Below are 13982 nucleotides of genomic sequence, written 5' to 3' on the forward strand. Positions count from 1 at the left end.
ACCGATTATTATACCCTCCGCTTGAAAAGTGGGAGGGTATACTGTATGTCCGTCCGTCTGTCTCTTACGCTTTTGGGTACCCATCTCTTATCCCTAACTCTTATACCACTGAGTGAAATTTAATGAAACGTTCACAGAATCTTTATAACATATTGTCATTGTGCACCTCCTATTTTACTTTTTGATTCGACACATATTTTGGGTTTCCCGGCCACAGCAATACACGGACTTTGCTATTATAACCATATGGGAGGCGGGGGTATCATTTAGTGAGCACATTGCTCACAGTACCTCTAGTTTAAACTGATAGTCCGCCGAAACATGGCTGAAAAATTGCCCACTCGGCGTCAAACAATATACAATCAATCAATCAACACTCAAGGAACAAACATTTATGTTCAAATGTTAACAGTATATTTTGTTTTCCAAAACCTTATGCAAAATGAACTAGAGGTACTGTAAGCAATTAGCTCATTAAATGATACTCCCGTCTCCCATATGAATATAATGACAGTGTTCATGTTTTGCTATAGGAAACCCAAAATATGTGTCGGATCAAAAAAGTAAAATAGGAGGTGCACCATGGCAATATGTAATAAAAAATTCTGTGAAAGTTTTATCAAATTTCATTCAGTGGTATGAGGAGTTGCAGATAAGAAATGGGTACCCCAAAGCGTAACAGACGGACGGACGGACATACCAATTACTCTATACCCTCCTATTTTTCAAGCGGGGGGTATAAATCGAACCTCTGATATTCAAGATATGTAGCTCTTTATTTTGTGACCGCGTATAGATTTGTTGTCTTTTAGGGTAGAAAGGTTATTCTATTAGCAAGAAAATTCTCAAACTTTATCATCTGGAATCACATTCTGTGCATATTTTGGTGAGAAAAGTTGTATAATTATGCAATTTATAATTAAGAGCGCCTGCAGATTCCTCGTGATCCCTATCACCTACAAACTTTCGTACCAATAGACCTAAGCCATTCTTGACTTCGATCTAATCAACACTTCTCTTGACAACAAAATTTTCTTGAACACTCCAAGAACTTTACATGTACAAGGCAACTTGATCCACACTTCTTTGTTAGGATAGTGTAAGGTTATATCAAGAATCGAGGCGGGTCAATTGAACTCAAACATTTTCTTCTTTCAGATTGTGTAAATTTCAAAATTTTAAAATTTATATACACTGTTCAATACAATATTATGCGTTCACAACATGAAATATTTTAGGATGCAGTTAAATTTTTGACTGAGAATAACAAAATGAAAATGTAGGGACACAGAATCAGAGCTGAACAATCAAGAAAATTTATGGTTTACGTATATTATACTGATAATTCTTCATAAATGTTTATATTTGGAAATTATAATATACTCTTCAAAAAAAGAAACGCATAGCAGAATTTTAGTGACACATTGAACATAAAGATTATTTAGTAAAATGATGCATTGATAAAACAGAAATGTGGTAAGCAACAGGAATGCTATCTAAATGTCATAATTACTCAACCAATTTAAAATTATCGTCTGTTTAAGACTATTAAAGATCAATATCTGGTATGACCCCCGCAGACACAAATGATAGCCACAAATGACCTCAAATGGAAACAAATGTGTGTAATAAAAACTGTATAGGAATACTCTCCCACTCCAAATGTAGAACTTTGGTCAGCTGCTGCAGAGTCTAGGGATGCCATTGTCTTTGGCAAATCATTTCAATCCATTTTGTCCAATGCTGCTTAATTTGGATTCAATCTAGCGATTTAGATGACTGTGGATGAAACAGATTGTTGTTTCTTTGCAAGAATAGGTGTATCAAACGAGCCATATGTGGCTGTGTATTGTGAGATTGCAATACGGCTCTAGGATGCTGCAAAATTGAATGGGTATGTGTAGGTAGAACATGGTTAGAGTACCTTTTCCCATCAAAGTCCATTGAATTCAAACGAAATCAATCTTACTTTCTTATAATACCGTTTTCCATATCATTACACTACCACTACCAACCTTTTTAACGTCCTGGAGGCAGTTACCAGTCTAACATTCATTACAAAGCATTAGCACTCTTAAACTTATAAGAAGCTTTCAGATAAACATTCTGGACTAGTAGGTTAATCAAAATGTTCAGCAGTGACGCTGTGGTCATCCTCTATTGAGCTGAAATCTTTGAAGTCAATATTAGGGGTTTTGTGGGGTCGGAACAATGGCACGAATAATCCTCTTGCAATAATTCGAAGTCAACTGAAAACGGTCTTGTTAGATGATCTATGCAGTTCATGGATAGCTAATGCTTTAGATGACGTCCTTGCATTACATCAAAGCAATTTACGTAATCCTCGGAAGTGATGCTGTGCTGCTAATGTCACACGGAGTCTACCATATTTTTTGCGAAAATTGGGTGGTCGATGTTAATGATTTATGTTTTATAGGTTATATATGGTCTGTGTGTAACATTAAAACCTCTTGCAATTGTAGACTGCGGTACCCCTGCTTCCAGTCTCCCATTTTCCTTTTTTTGCTACGCGACATTCAGATGCAGCATTTTTAGGAAGCGTCATTTTTCAGATAAAACCAGATTCAAAATATCGAGAACCCCCGCTTTTGATAGCCTCTTTGTACCTGAAGGAATTGCATCGGAATTCAACAAATGAAAATTGAGATCAAAATTTTGGGGGAAATTTTGCAAAATCAGGTCTTTTTGTCTGTGAGACTTGTATAATAGCTGTAAAGTTAACAATTGCATTAAAAAATCATGCATTTCACTCGAATGCATCGTATCCATACAAAAATAAAAGGTATGACAAAACCTCCATACATTTTTCAGGGCATTGTTCCTACTATGCGTTTCTTTTTTTGAAGAGTATATGTTCAGATTAGCCCTCTAATTGGTCTTGGTCCATCATTTTAAAAATTATACTAAGTTATGTTACACTAGACCTTCCACATGAACATAAACATTTTTTTTCGACACAGGACTAAAAATAGATCAAGACTTTCTAACAACTGGTATGATTTACATGTAGCAACCCTCAAACTACAATGTTCACTCGCCTTAATGCTCGGGGAATACTGCTCTTGGGGTAGCTTTATTTTCATATTGTCCTCAAAACATGCAGCAATTATTGTATGATATTATTAACTTTTTTATATAAAGAAGCATGGTGAGACAGGTAATAAGTAAAAATGTCTTCGGAATTATCGTAAAAAAATTATCTTAAAAATAGAAGTATATTAAACAAAAATCCATGTTATAAAAATCCTAAGTCATTAACAAAAATGTCCTCCAACTTTCATTGCATATTTGAACATTATTTCATAAATAAAAAAAACTGTAATTTATTTTCTGCAAAACGAATCAGAATTACGCAGTTTGGGTATTTTAAAAAATTCGAGTGAATATGACGTCATTTGAATTGCCAATTTGAGCTAATAAACATTTTCAAATTTACACGACTAAATTTTCCGAGCTAAACTGATCATATTACTATTATATTGTCATTTTACATAGTTGTACTACGCTCAGTAAGATATTCACAAATCCTTTCTCCTATGTTAACGATATTAAGAAATAATTTGAAAAAAATGAATATCCGCCATTTTGAATCGCCATTTTGACTTTTAACTTACAGCTGCACCATCATTCAATCGTAGAATAGTAAGATGCAGAGGAAAAAATACAAATCTGCAGTGTATGGATATTTGCAAATGCAAAATCCTGAACAAAGAAGAATATAGAAACAATAGACAAAAAAATCAGAGAAAATTCGAATTACGTCTAGAAACGACTAAATCTTCTGAGTTAAACTAAAAATGTTAGCATTCTATTATTCTTCTTATAGTTTTATTACACTCAGTTAAATATTCTTTCATTACTTCTCCATTTTCAACGACATGAAGAGAAAATTAGAAAAATTGGATGTCCGCCATTTTGAATCGCCATTTTGACCTCTTTAACGCCATTTTCATGAAGGCCAGCATATTTTTTCGGATTCAGCATACTCGAAATAGGTTAAAAAACTATGCTGGACCAAATAATAATTATTTGCCGTTAGAAGTTATTTCTAGCCTTCTATTTAAAAATCAGGACCAGACTATTTCTTGGATCCAGTAAATTTCTACCACATACTAGATTCCGGTCCTTAAACATGTGCTTAAACAGAGAGATAAACAAGGTAATGTTTCAACATTTTTATAATATAACAGCAAACTTTAGAGGCAAGGGGTGGTGATATTTGTTTCTGTTACAATTCAGAGTGGATTTAAATAAATTTTAATTTGTTTAGCTATATTGAGCCCTGAGTAATGTGTTTTCAAGTTTTCAATTGCTATCCATAGACACATATCGACTTATGTCCTTCCTTCCAGGCCGATTTCTGACAAGTTTTAGAGCAGTACCAAGCTTTGTGACATCTTCCACACGACGGAAAACCTTTCTCGTCGTCTGCTTCCTTACCACACTGAGTACAGATGTCCGCATCATCACCCTCAAACTGACAGCGAGGACACTCGCACCAGAAGTGATACAGACGGTACAGAAGACCTCGTCTTTGTTGTCGGGTAAATGACGTATCCACATATGACACAAACAACTCTTCTCCTTCTTTGATTGGTCCTCTCGAGATCACGTGTATTCCGGGAGCCTCGTTTACGATTCCAGAAATGATTTCTACATTTCCAGCACAAGAATGGTTTAAACTTGATTGTAAAGTAAACAGTCCAGCGAACACAGCCTCTCTGATGTTGTTCTGTAAAATCTTCTTCAAACTCTGCATTTCGGGAATCTTATCGACACATTTTCGGAATTCGAAGTAAGGATGGTTAGGATCCGAAAACGCCTGAACATTTCTATAGATCTGACCATAGCGAAAGTTGAATTCTTCTGGCGTGATAGTGTAATGTCTGTTTTTATCCTTGTTTGTAAAGATCTTGACCATGAGGTCGAACATTTTTGGAATTCTTTTCGTTATCCCTCCTCGTCCTTGAACTTGAAAACTGATAATGTAAAATCATTTCATTGAATAATTCATAAGAATGAACATTTTTTTATTTTATTTGGTACTTTTTTCATACATTTTTATGAACATTTGGAACATGTTAATTTAAAGCAATATGAGCTGCATGTTTGACATCGGAATTTTTTTTTTGCTTTGTAACTAACCATTTCAGTGACAGAAAAATAAAACATTTATAAACTTCTGTTGTTCATATTTGCGATAGAAATTTTTTTATTAGCTTTGATTGAAGCAAAATTGAATGATTGTCGTCCTGTACAAGTTTCTTATATGATACTGTATATCCGATTGTACAGAAATATTTCTTCTGAAACATTTCTAAATTTTATTTTGGGCTTATTGGTCATAAGGGTTTAAATGACATACAAATTAATCACAATAGCACATTTTACCAGCAAAATAAAATTCTCAAAAATGCAGCTCATATTGCTTTAAAAATGTGGTAGATCAACCGACATATACATGGATTTTGAGAGAGGAAAAAACAATTTACATTTTATCTTCTTCATACTGTACCTGTCAAACTTTCTTTTGGCTCTAATGAGGTCCACCTCTGCGATTTGATTTCTTTCGTTGTTTTCGGCTTCAGTGAGTGCATCACAAAGGATTGTTGCCCAGAGTTTAGCCAACAGGAGGGGACTGAAGCTCTCCTGCCACCAGCCTTCCAGGTTCTCTGAACCTCGGAGTAAGACACTCTTGTACTCTGTACAAATTTTATACAGTTTGGCCGAGTGATCATTTTCAGATGGACATAAAATTCTGTGGTACTTCTTCCATGATTGGCGCCTGCATTCTTCGGAGCAGTAGACTTCAAATGAACAGTGCTCACACTTCACTGGTTTCCGAACTGTCCAAAATTGGTCCACAGCTTCCTTCAATGATTTGTTCTTCTTTAGAGTTTTTGCACCAAAAAATTGTTCTGGAGAAGCCAAACACTTTGAACAAAGACTACATGCTGGAATGTCGCCATAATTGGAATTAATGACAGGAGCGCAGAGAACTGATCCTTCTTGGAAGACAACGGACTGATTGTCAACGCCTGCAGTGGCCGTCACGACTCGTCCTCTGTCTGTAAGCTTGATTGTAATGTCTGAGTTTTTATTTTGGAAGAGTCTCGTTGTCCGGATATTCAGGAACAACTGTACCGCTTCTTGATATGATTCACTTTCATTTTCTTCTGACTCGAAAATCGTCCTTAACCAGTGTTCTGCAGTGACAGAGAGATCGAGCTCTTGCGCTGCTTTGGCTGTAAAGAACGAAGAAACGGTTATTGATGAGGATAATTGATAAACCCAGAACATTGTCTTGGGACTAATATATGATTGCTATGGCACGCCAAATTCACAAAAATGAGCAAAACATAGTTTCACAGTCGACAAACTAAGTTTATAGGTTGTAAACTATAGTTTACGGACTGTAAACTATAGTTAACGACGTTAATCTATATTTTACATCTGTAAACTATAATTAACGTGATAATCTATGTTTCAGAACCGTAAACTATACTTAACACCAAAAACAATCATTTGCGATCGCAAATCATAGATTATCTGATAAATACAGTTTCATGATTTGTAAACAATGGTTTACAACTCTTTTAAAACTATAGTTAACGATCGTAAATTATAGTTTACAGACGTGAATCTATGTTTATCAACAAAATCCATTGTTAGCGTTTTATTACAGACAGATAAACTTAGATTAGCATTCGTAAACTATAGATAACAACCGTTAAATATAGTTTTACAGATGAAAACTATAGTTAACGAATTGTAAACTATAGTTTACGGTTTGTAAACTATAGATTACAGTCGATAAACCTAGTTTATCAATTGTGAAACTTTGTTTAGCACGCCAAATTCACAAAAATGAGCTAATCATAGTTTCACAGTCGATAAACTAGATTAATCGGTTGTATACTATAGTTTACGGACTGTAAACTATAGTTAACGACGTTAATCTATATTTTACATCTGTAAACTATAATTAACGCGATAATCTATGTTTCAGAACCGTAAACTATACTTAACACCAAAAACAATCATTTGCGATCGCAAATCATAGATTATCTGATAAATACAGTTTCATGATTTGTAACCTATGGTTTACAACTCTTAACTATAGTTAACGATCGTAAATTATAGTTTACAGACGTGAATCTATGTTTATCAATAAAATCCATTGTTAGCGTTTTATTACAGACAGATAAACTTAGATTAGCATTCGTAAACTATAGATAACAACCGTTAAATATAGTTTTACAGATGAAAACTATAGTTAACGAATCGTTAACTATAGTTTACGGTTTGTGAACTATAGTTTACAGTCGATAAACCTAGTTATCGATTGTGAAACTGGGTTTAGCTCATTTTTGTGAATTTGGCATGCCATAGATTGCAGTATAAACCAACCTCTTATGCGTATTTAAATATTTAAATAAAAAATGCACGCATCCTCAAACTTGTCTCTATTCATAATAAAGTTGACAAAAATAATGAGTTTTAAAATTTTAAATGCCTTCCTATAAAACAGAAAACATAATAATATTAATACATTTTTAATATATATACTACTACCCCTTTGTTTCATTTTTAATTAAACAATATTTTTGGCAGACCTCCTAGAATCCAGACAGACGAGGATCTGAGTTGTTGATGAAACTTGGTACATATGTAAATACACTCCTTGTACAAATCCGCAATATACAAAGACTTCATCAAAACGACAAAATCACAGCCAGAGGAATCAAACCAGGACCTCACGATGTACATTCCTTTCTGGGTTTCTCCTTTTGTGAAAAGATCTACAACTTCTGTAACTTTGGCCGGGTTGTCCTTTAATTCCACACAATTGTCAATTTTCTCATCACTCGCGTATTCTATCCACCGGTTTACTTTCTCCTCCTCGAAACGCTTAAGGACATCGTCTCCTCAGGCGCGGATCCAGAAATTTTTCAAAGGGGGGGTTGAAGTATTTTTCAAAAGGGGGGGTGGGGGGGTGAAGGCGAAAACAGTTAAAACGTACGTTGTACACATACTTATAGTTAAATAACTCAATAAAATATCGATACAGGATGGAGTATGGATTTTGAAAGTGTAACGTTGATCAGTCTGGGAAAAAGTACTTGCATACATTACCAGAAAGTTTTTGAAAAAGAAAGGAAAATAAATCTCCGAACCTGAAAATCCTATTTTGTAAAGGGATGGGGTTTTATTTTGTTTTTACAAGCGAATTTCTCTATATATTACAACATTAGCCTTTCACCTTTCATTTTCTATAATAAAACATATAAAAAAAACTGGAACTTTCTTATTTCTCTTTCTTTTTTGCAAATCCAAAGGGGGGGTTGCAACCCCCGTAACCCCCCCTCTGGATCCGCCACTGCTACTCTTTTAATTTGGCCATGACTTTTAAGCGGTTTGTGCTGTCCTAGCACATCATCTCAAGTGTATTCTGAGTGACAAAACCTTTCATTATATTTGACCTTGAACTTGGTAGATTTACCTACTTAGAAAAAACTTTAACCTTGGCCATATTTTTTAACGGTAACTGCCAGGGCTTTCAAACTTCACATATGTTATTCTTGTGACAAGACCATTCCTAGGATACAAATAATTTTTACCCTTTCACCTTGGCGTAAGAGTTTGACCTACTTTTTAAAAACTTGGCCATAACTTTTGAACATGTGGTGCTAGGGCTTTCATATTTCACAATTCTATTTCTAGTGAGAAGGCCTTACTTTGGGTACCAACATATTTGATTTGCATTTTAGAAAGTTTAACCTTCGCTATGCTGCCATACGGGAGCATCAGTGTTTCGCAAACACGTCTTGTTAAATTTGTTATTCTTGATTTAAGGGTTTTGAAATTCTCTAATCAAGATGTGATTGTAAGTTTTAATTCAAAATGTGAAGCATAAAGCTTTTAATATGTTTTCACGCAAGAACATGTTTGTCCTTGGAAATCATCAAAAGCATTTTCTGGCACAAAATGCCTCAATATATAAGCTATTTTTAGTGTCTAATATATATATATATACTATTTTTAGTGTCTTGTTTATAAGCTATTTTTAGTATCTTCACGATTGCTGCTCACAACAATGATAGGTATACTAGTATTATTTCTTACATGTAAATAGGAGAACAAAAATTTATATGAGTTCTTTCAATAAAATAAAAAGTATTAAGGTCAGATAAAATAAATGTGAAAGACAGTCGTTCATTCCCCCATACCTTTCTTATTTTTTCCCGCTTTCACGAAAGCGAGGGGGGGGGGCATTAATCTTATTTGTCTGTCCGTCTTTCAGTCTATTTGTCTATCACAATTTCAAACACTGTAACCTTGGTCATTATACTTTTAACTGAGAAGAGCTAGGACGAAAACAGTTAAAACGTACGTTGTACACATACTTATAGTTAAATAGTTAAATAACTCAATAAAATATCGATACAGGATGGAGTATGGATTTTGAAAGTGTAACGTTGATCAGTCTGGGAAAAAGTACTTGCATACATTACCAGAAAGTTTTTGAAAAAGAAAGGAAAATAAATCTCCGAACCTGAAAATCCTATTTTGTAAAGGGATGGGGTTTTATTTTGTTTTTACAAGCGAATTTCTCTATATATTACAACATTAGCCTTTCACCTTTCATTTTCTATAATAAAACACATAAAAAAAACTGGAACTTTCTTATTTCTCTTTCTTTTTTGCAAATCCAAAGGGGGGGTTGCAACCCCCGTAACCCCCCCTCTGGATCCGCCACTGCTACTCTTTTAATTTGGCCATGACTTTTAAGCGGTTTGTGCTGTCCTAGCACATCATCTCAAGTGTATTCTGAGTGACAAAACCTTTCATTATATTTGACCTTGAACTTGGTAGATTTACCTACTTAGAAAAAACTTTAACCTTGGCCATATTTTTTAACGGTAACTGCCAGGGCTTTCAAACTTCACATATGTTATTCTTGTGACAAGACCATTCCTAGGATACAAATAATTTTTACCCTTTCACCTTGGCGTAAGAGTTTGACCTACTTTTTAAAAACTTGGCCATAACTTTTGAACATGTGGTGCTAGGGCTTTCATATTTCACAATTCTATTTCTAGTGAGAAGGCCTTACTTTGGGTACCAACATATTTGATTTGCATTTTAGAAAGTTTAACCTTCGCTATGCTGCCATACGGGAGCATCAGTGTTTCGCAAACACGTCTTGTTAAATTTGTTATTCTTGATTTAAGGGTTTTAAAATTCTCTAATCAAGATGTGATTGTAAGTTTTAATTCAAAATGTGAAGCATAAAGCTTTTAATATGTTTTCACGCAAGAACATGTTTGTCCTTGGAAATCATCAAAAGCATTTTCTGGCACAAAATGCCTCAATATATAAGCTATTTTTAGTGTCTAATATATATATATATACTATTTTTAGTGTCTTGTTTATAAGCTATTTTTAGTATCTTCACGATTGCTGCTCACAACAATGATAGGTATACTAGTATTATTTCTTACATGTAAATAGGAGAACAAAAATTTATATGAGTTCTTTCAATAAAATAAAAAGTATTAAGGTCAGATAAAATAAATGTGAAAGACAGTCGTTCATTCCCCCATACCTTTCTTATTTTTTCCCGCTTTCACGAAAGCGAGGGGGGGGGGGGCATTAATCTTATTTGTCTGTCCGTCTTTCAGTCTATTTGTCTATCACAATTTCAAACACTGTAACCTTGGTCATTATACTTTTAACTGAGAAGAGCTAGGACGAAAACAGTTAAAACGTACGTTGTACACATACTTATAGTTAAATAGTTAAATAACTCAATAAAATATCGATACAGGATGGAGTATGGATTTTGAAAGTGTAACGTTGATCAGTCTGGGAAAAAGTACTTGCATACATTACCAGAAAGTTTTTGAAAAAGAAAGGAAAATAAATCTCCGAACCTGAAAATCCTATTTTGTAAAGGGATGGGGTTTTATTTTGTTTTTACAAGCGAATTTCTCTATATATTACAACATTAGCCTTTCACCTTTCATTTTCTATAATAAAACACATAAAAAAAACTGGAACTTTCTTATTTCTCTTTCTTTTTTGCAAATCCAAAGGGGGGGTTGCAACCCCCGTAACCCCCCCTCTGGATCCGCCACTGCTCCTGGTAAAGGTTTTAGATTGGTTGACAAAGGGGAGACGGGTTTTCGAGTAATTCGTTCGAGCACGCCCTCCTGCATTTTACGGAGACCGTCTTTTAATTCCGAACACGAGGGATAGATGTTCAGAGCCTCCGTAAACACTTCGTACGCTTTTTGAAAATTTTGTGCTTCCACTAAATTTTGGGTTTCCTTGATATATGTCTCCAAATTTCTTTCCATTTTGTACACAATTTATAATTTAGAAGGAATATAGTAATCACATACAGAGTTAATACACCTCACACACTAGTATTCCTCCTCAGTAGCTCATGACTCCAGTATGTGTACCTATACAGGCAGATGGTGGATTGTTACAGGGTTACATGACACTGTTATTTATTCATGATAATGAACATCATATGTCGGTGTGTGCGCTGTGTAATGTATTCATCTTCTCTATACACAGGGCATTGTAAGCAAACTAGACGATTCCTAACTTTTGATAAAAAAAAGAAAACTTTCCACTTATAATAATTTTTAAAAAAGAAAACCTTGTTTAAGGAAATAAATAATTGTACATGTAATATACTGAAGAAAAGACTGACGTGTGATTAGTGCAAGGTATACGGCACCGGAAGAAAAGTACATTGTGAAAGTTTCCTTGAATAGATAAGTATATTATGCACGCTAACAGCTGGTCCTGTTATTTGATAATCAGCAAAATTATCATACAGATAATAATTTTGCATTTTCTTGATTAAAAGAGAAACATCACCTCTCATTTATTGTCCCCTGCTAGAAGGGGGGATATTAATTTCGGTCTTTCTGTCCGTCCGTCTATTGTTCTGTCTGCCCGTAACGCTTTCGTTTCCACGCGATATCTCGAAAATCCTTTGAGCTTTTGCAATGAGTCTCTATGGCCTAAGGAAGATCTCTATTGATTTTAAGGTCCAAGGTCATAAATTGAAAACTTGCGTTTCTGCGCGATATCTCGAGAAACCTTTCAGCTTTTACAATATTTTAAATCACAACTCCATATGGCATCTATTTATTTTGAAGTCAAAAGGTCAAGGTCATGTATTTATACATTTTGTGTGTGTGTATAACATTCATTTCCATGGGATATCTCAAGCTTTTGCAATTAAATTTTATACCTTGACAGTAAAATTTTGATTACACAAATACAAATACAAATACTTTATTGGCACAAACACAATTACAATAATTGGCAAAGGCCCACTGAACAACATTAAATAATGTTTACATATTTTTTCAAGAATTGTCAAGTAATTGACTTCTAAGATCAAAACAGTCTCTGATAAATTTAACAGTAACTTTCAAGACTTTTTGTATATTACTGTTTATACATAATTGTTGTAGCATATATTTCTCATTGCTAAGATTAATATTTTTCTTTGTTATGTTATAAATATTACTAAAGAATGCGTTTCTTAGCTTAGAGTAAGAATTACAGTGAAAAAGAAAATGTATTTCATCCTCAATCACACCAGTATTACAAACATTACAATATCTTTCATTTCTTGATGTGGAAATATATCTACCACTTTCTATTGCAAGTTTATGTGCGCTTAGTCTAATTTTACTAAGAGAGGATCTCTCAGATCTTTTTTTTGAGTAAATCAACATAAGGACTTCTTTTTCCTGAGTATACTTTCTTGAAGAGATCAAGTTTTTCTGAACCAAAGATTTTTGATGTTTGCTCTTGAGTGCACTGATCTATGATTCTTTGTTTAATGTTTGGTAAAAGGTGTTGGATGGAACCTGTATATTTTGTAATGTTAGAGAATCCAAGATTATCAAGAATAGAAAATAATTTTTTAGTCCAAGAATTACAGTTAATTGTGGATTGGTAAAGTTTAAAGGCCAAAGAATCAGAAGTTTTCAGGTGATTCCAATATTTGATACTTGAGAGGGAAATTTTGGACCAAAGTGGTAGTCTTTTAAGCTCTGCTAAACAACCAGCATTGGATGTTTTGCAGTGCACTCCAAGGATGTCTTTAATGAATTTTAAGTGAAAATTTTCAACATTTGAAATATCTTTGGATGAGAGATCCACTCCCCATATTTCACTACAATAGAGAAGAACTGGAAGTACAATAGCATCAAAGAGTTTTTCTAAAAGTTTACATGGGTTACACATAGGGACCCAACGCTACCCTGGGGGTCAAGATTTGAAATTACCCCAACAAATCTTCATTATTTCTAAATCATTTTCTTTTGGAAGAGGGTGTATTTTGAATCCCTTTAAATGTCAAAAGGGGGCATTCAGATTAAATGCTTCAAAAAGTAGAGATAAAGAAATACACAAGTTACAACTCACACCTTTTTATTTGATTTATCACAATTGACATACAGCTTATTAGAGCATAAAAAAATGTCTTAAGTTAATTAAACTATTATTCATGTCATTTTGAATATCAATGAAATGTAAAATTTATATAAAGCATAGAAAGCTTAAACTGTCTAACAAAAAAATGTAAACAAGGTCACAAAAGAGATGAGGGTCTGAAATAGCATATAAATATAAACAAGATCAAACTACATATACTAATTACAATTCTGTAAACAAGACATAGTATTTAGATTGGCAGTTTTCAATCACTTTAACAATGCACACACAAGTACACATAGCAGTGTGTTTTATTTCACAACAATTGATTATGAACTCAAACACAGCTATTGGAAGCATAGCTTCCATATCATTTTGCACATAAACTTAAAACATAACATTTATATATATTATGACTTGCATTTCATTACACTAAACAGAAACTACGAATTCTGATCTATTTTTGATAGAAAATACCTACAGTTTAT

The 13982-nt window shown here is 33.8% G+C and overlaps 1 protein-coding gene across 1 annotated transcript; it reads right to left on the reverse strand.

Moving 5' to 3' along the window:
- Positions 1–4108: 4108 nt before the first annotated feature.
- LOC134261528 (histone-lysine N-trimethyltransferase SMYD5-like) lies at positions 4109–11445 on the reverse strand. Its single transcript, XM_062743955.1, has 4 exons — positions 11170–11445; positions 7638–7951; positions 5537–6266; positions 4109–5000 (listed from the first exon to the last, which is right to left on the reverse strand). The coding sequence occupies exons 1-4, from the start codon at positions 11382–11384 to the stop codon at positions 4334–4336; spliced, it is 1926 nt and encodes a 641-aa protein (XP_062599939.1). The 5' UTR covers positions 11385–11445; the 3' UTR covers positions 4109–4333.
- Between the last annotated feature and the right edge of the window lie 2537 nt (positions 11446–13982).

Source organism: Saccostrea cucullata, unplaced genomic scaffold (assembly GCF_032062105.1).
Source record: "Saccostrea cucullata isolate Sc308-1 unplaced genomic scaffold, CSIRO_AGI_Scuc_v1 ctg12586, whole genome shotgun sequence".
Taxonomy (NCBI): Eukaryota; Metazoa; Mollusca; class Bivalvia; order Ostreida; family Ostreidae; genus Saccostrea; species Saccostrea cuccullata.

Bases quoted from the DNA above. Each gene is read 5' to 3' on its own strand.
- LOC134261528 (XM_062743955.1), bottom strand. From the start codon at position 11,384: ATGGAAAGAAATTTGGAGACATATATCAAGGAAACCCAAAATTTAGTG. The intron at 6,267-7,637 runs GTCTGCCAAAAA...CGTTCTTTACAG, and splicing joins GTCTGTCTGGATTCTAGGAG to CCAAAGCAGCGCAAGAGCTC. The intron at 5,001-5,536 runs GTACAGTATGAA...TTACATTATCAG, and splicing joins GCCAAAAGAAAGTTTGACAG to TTTTCAAGTTCAAGGACGAG.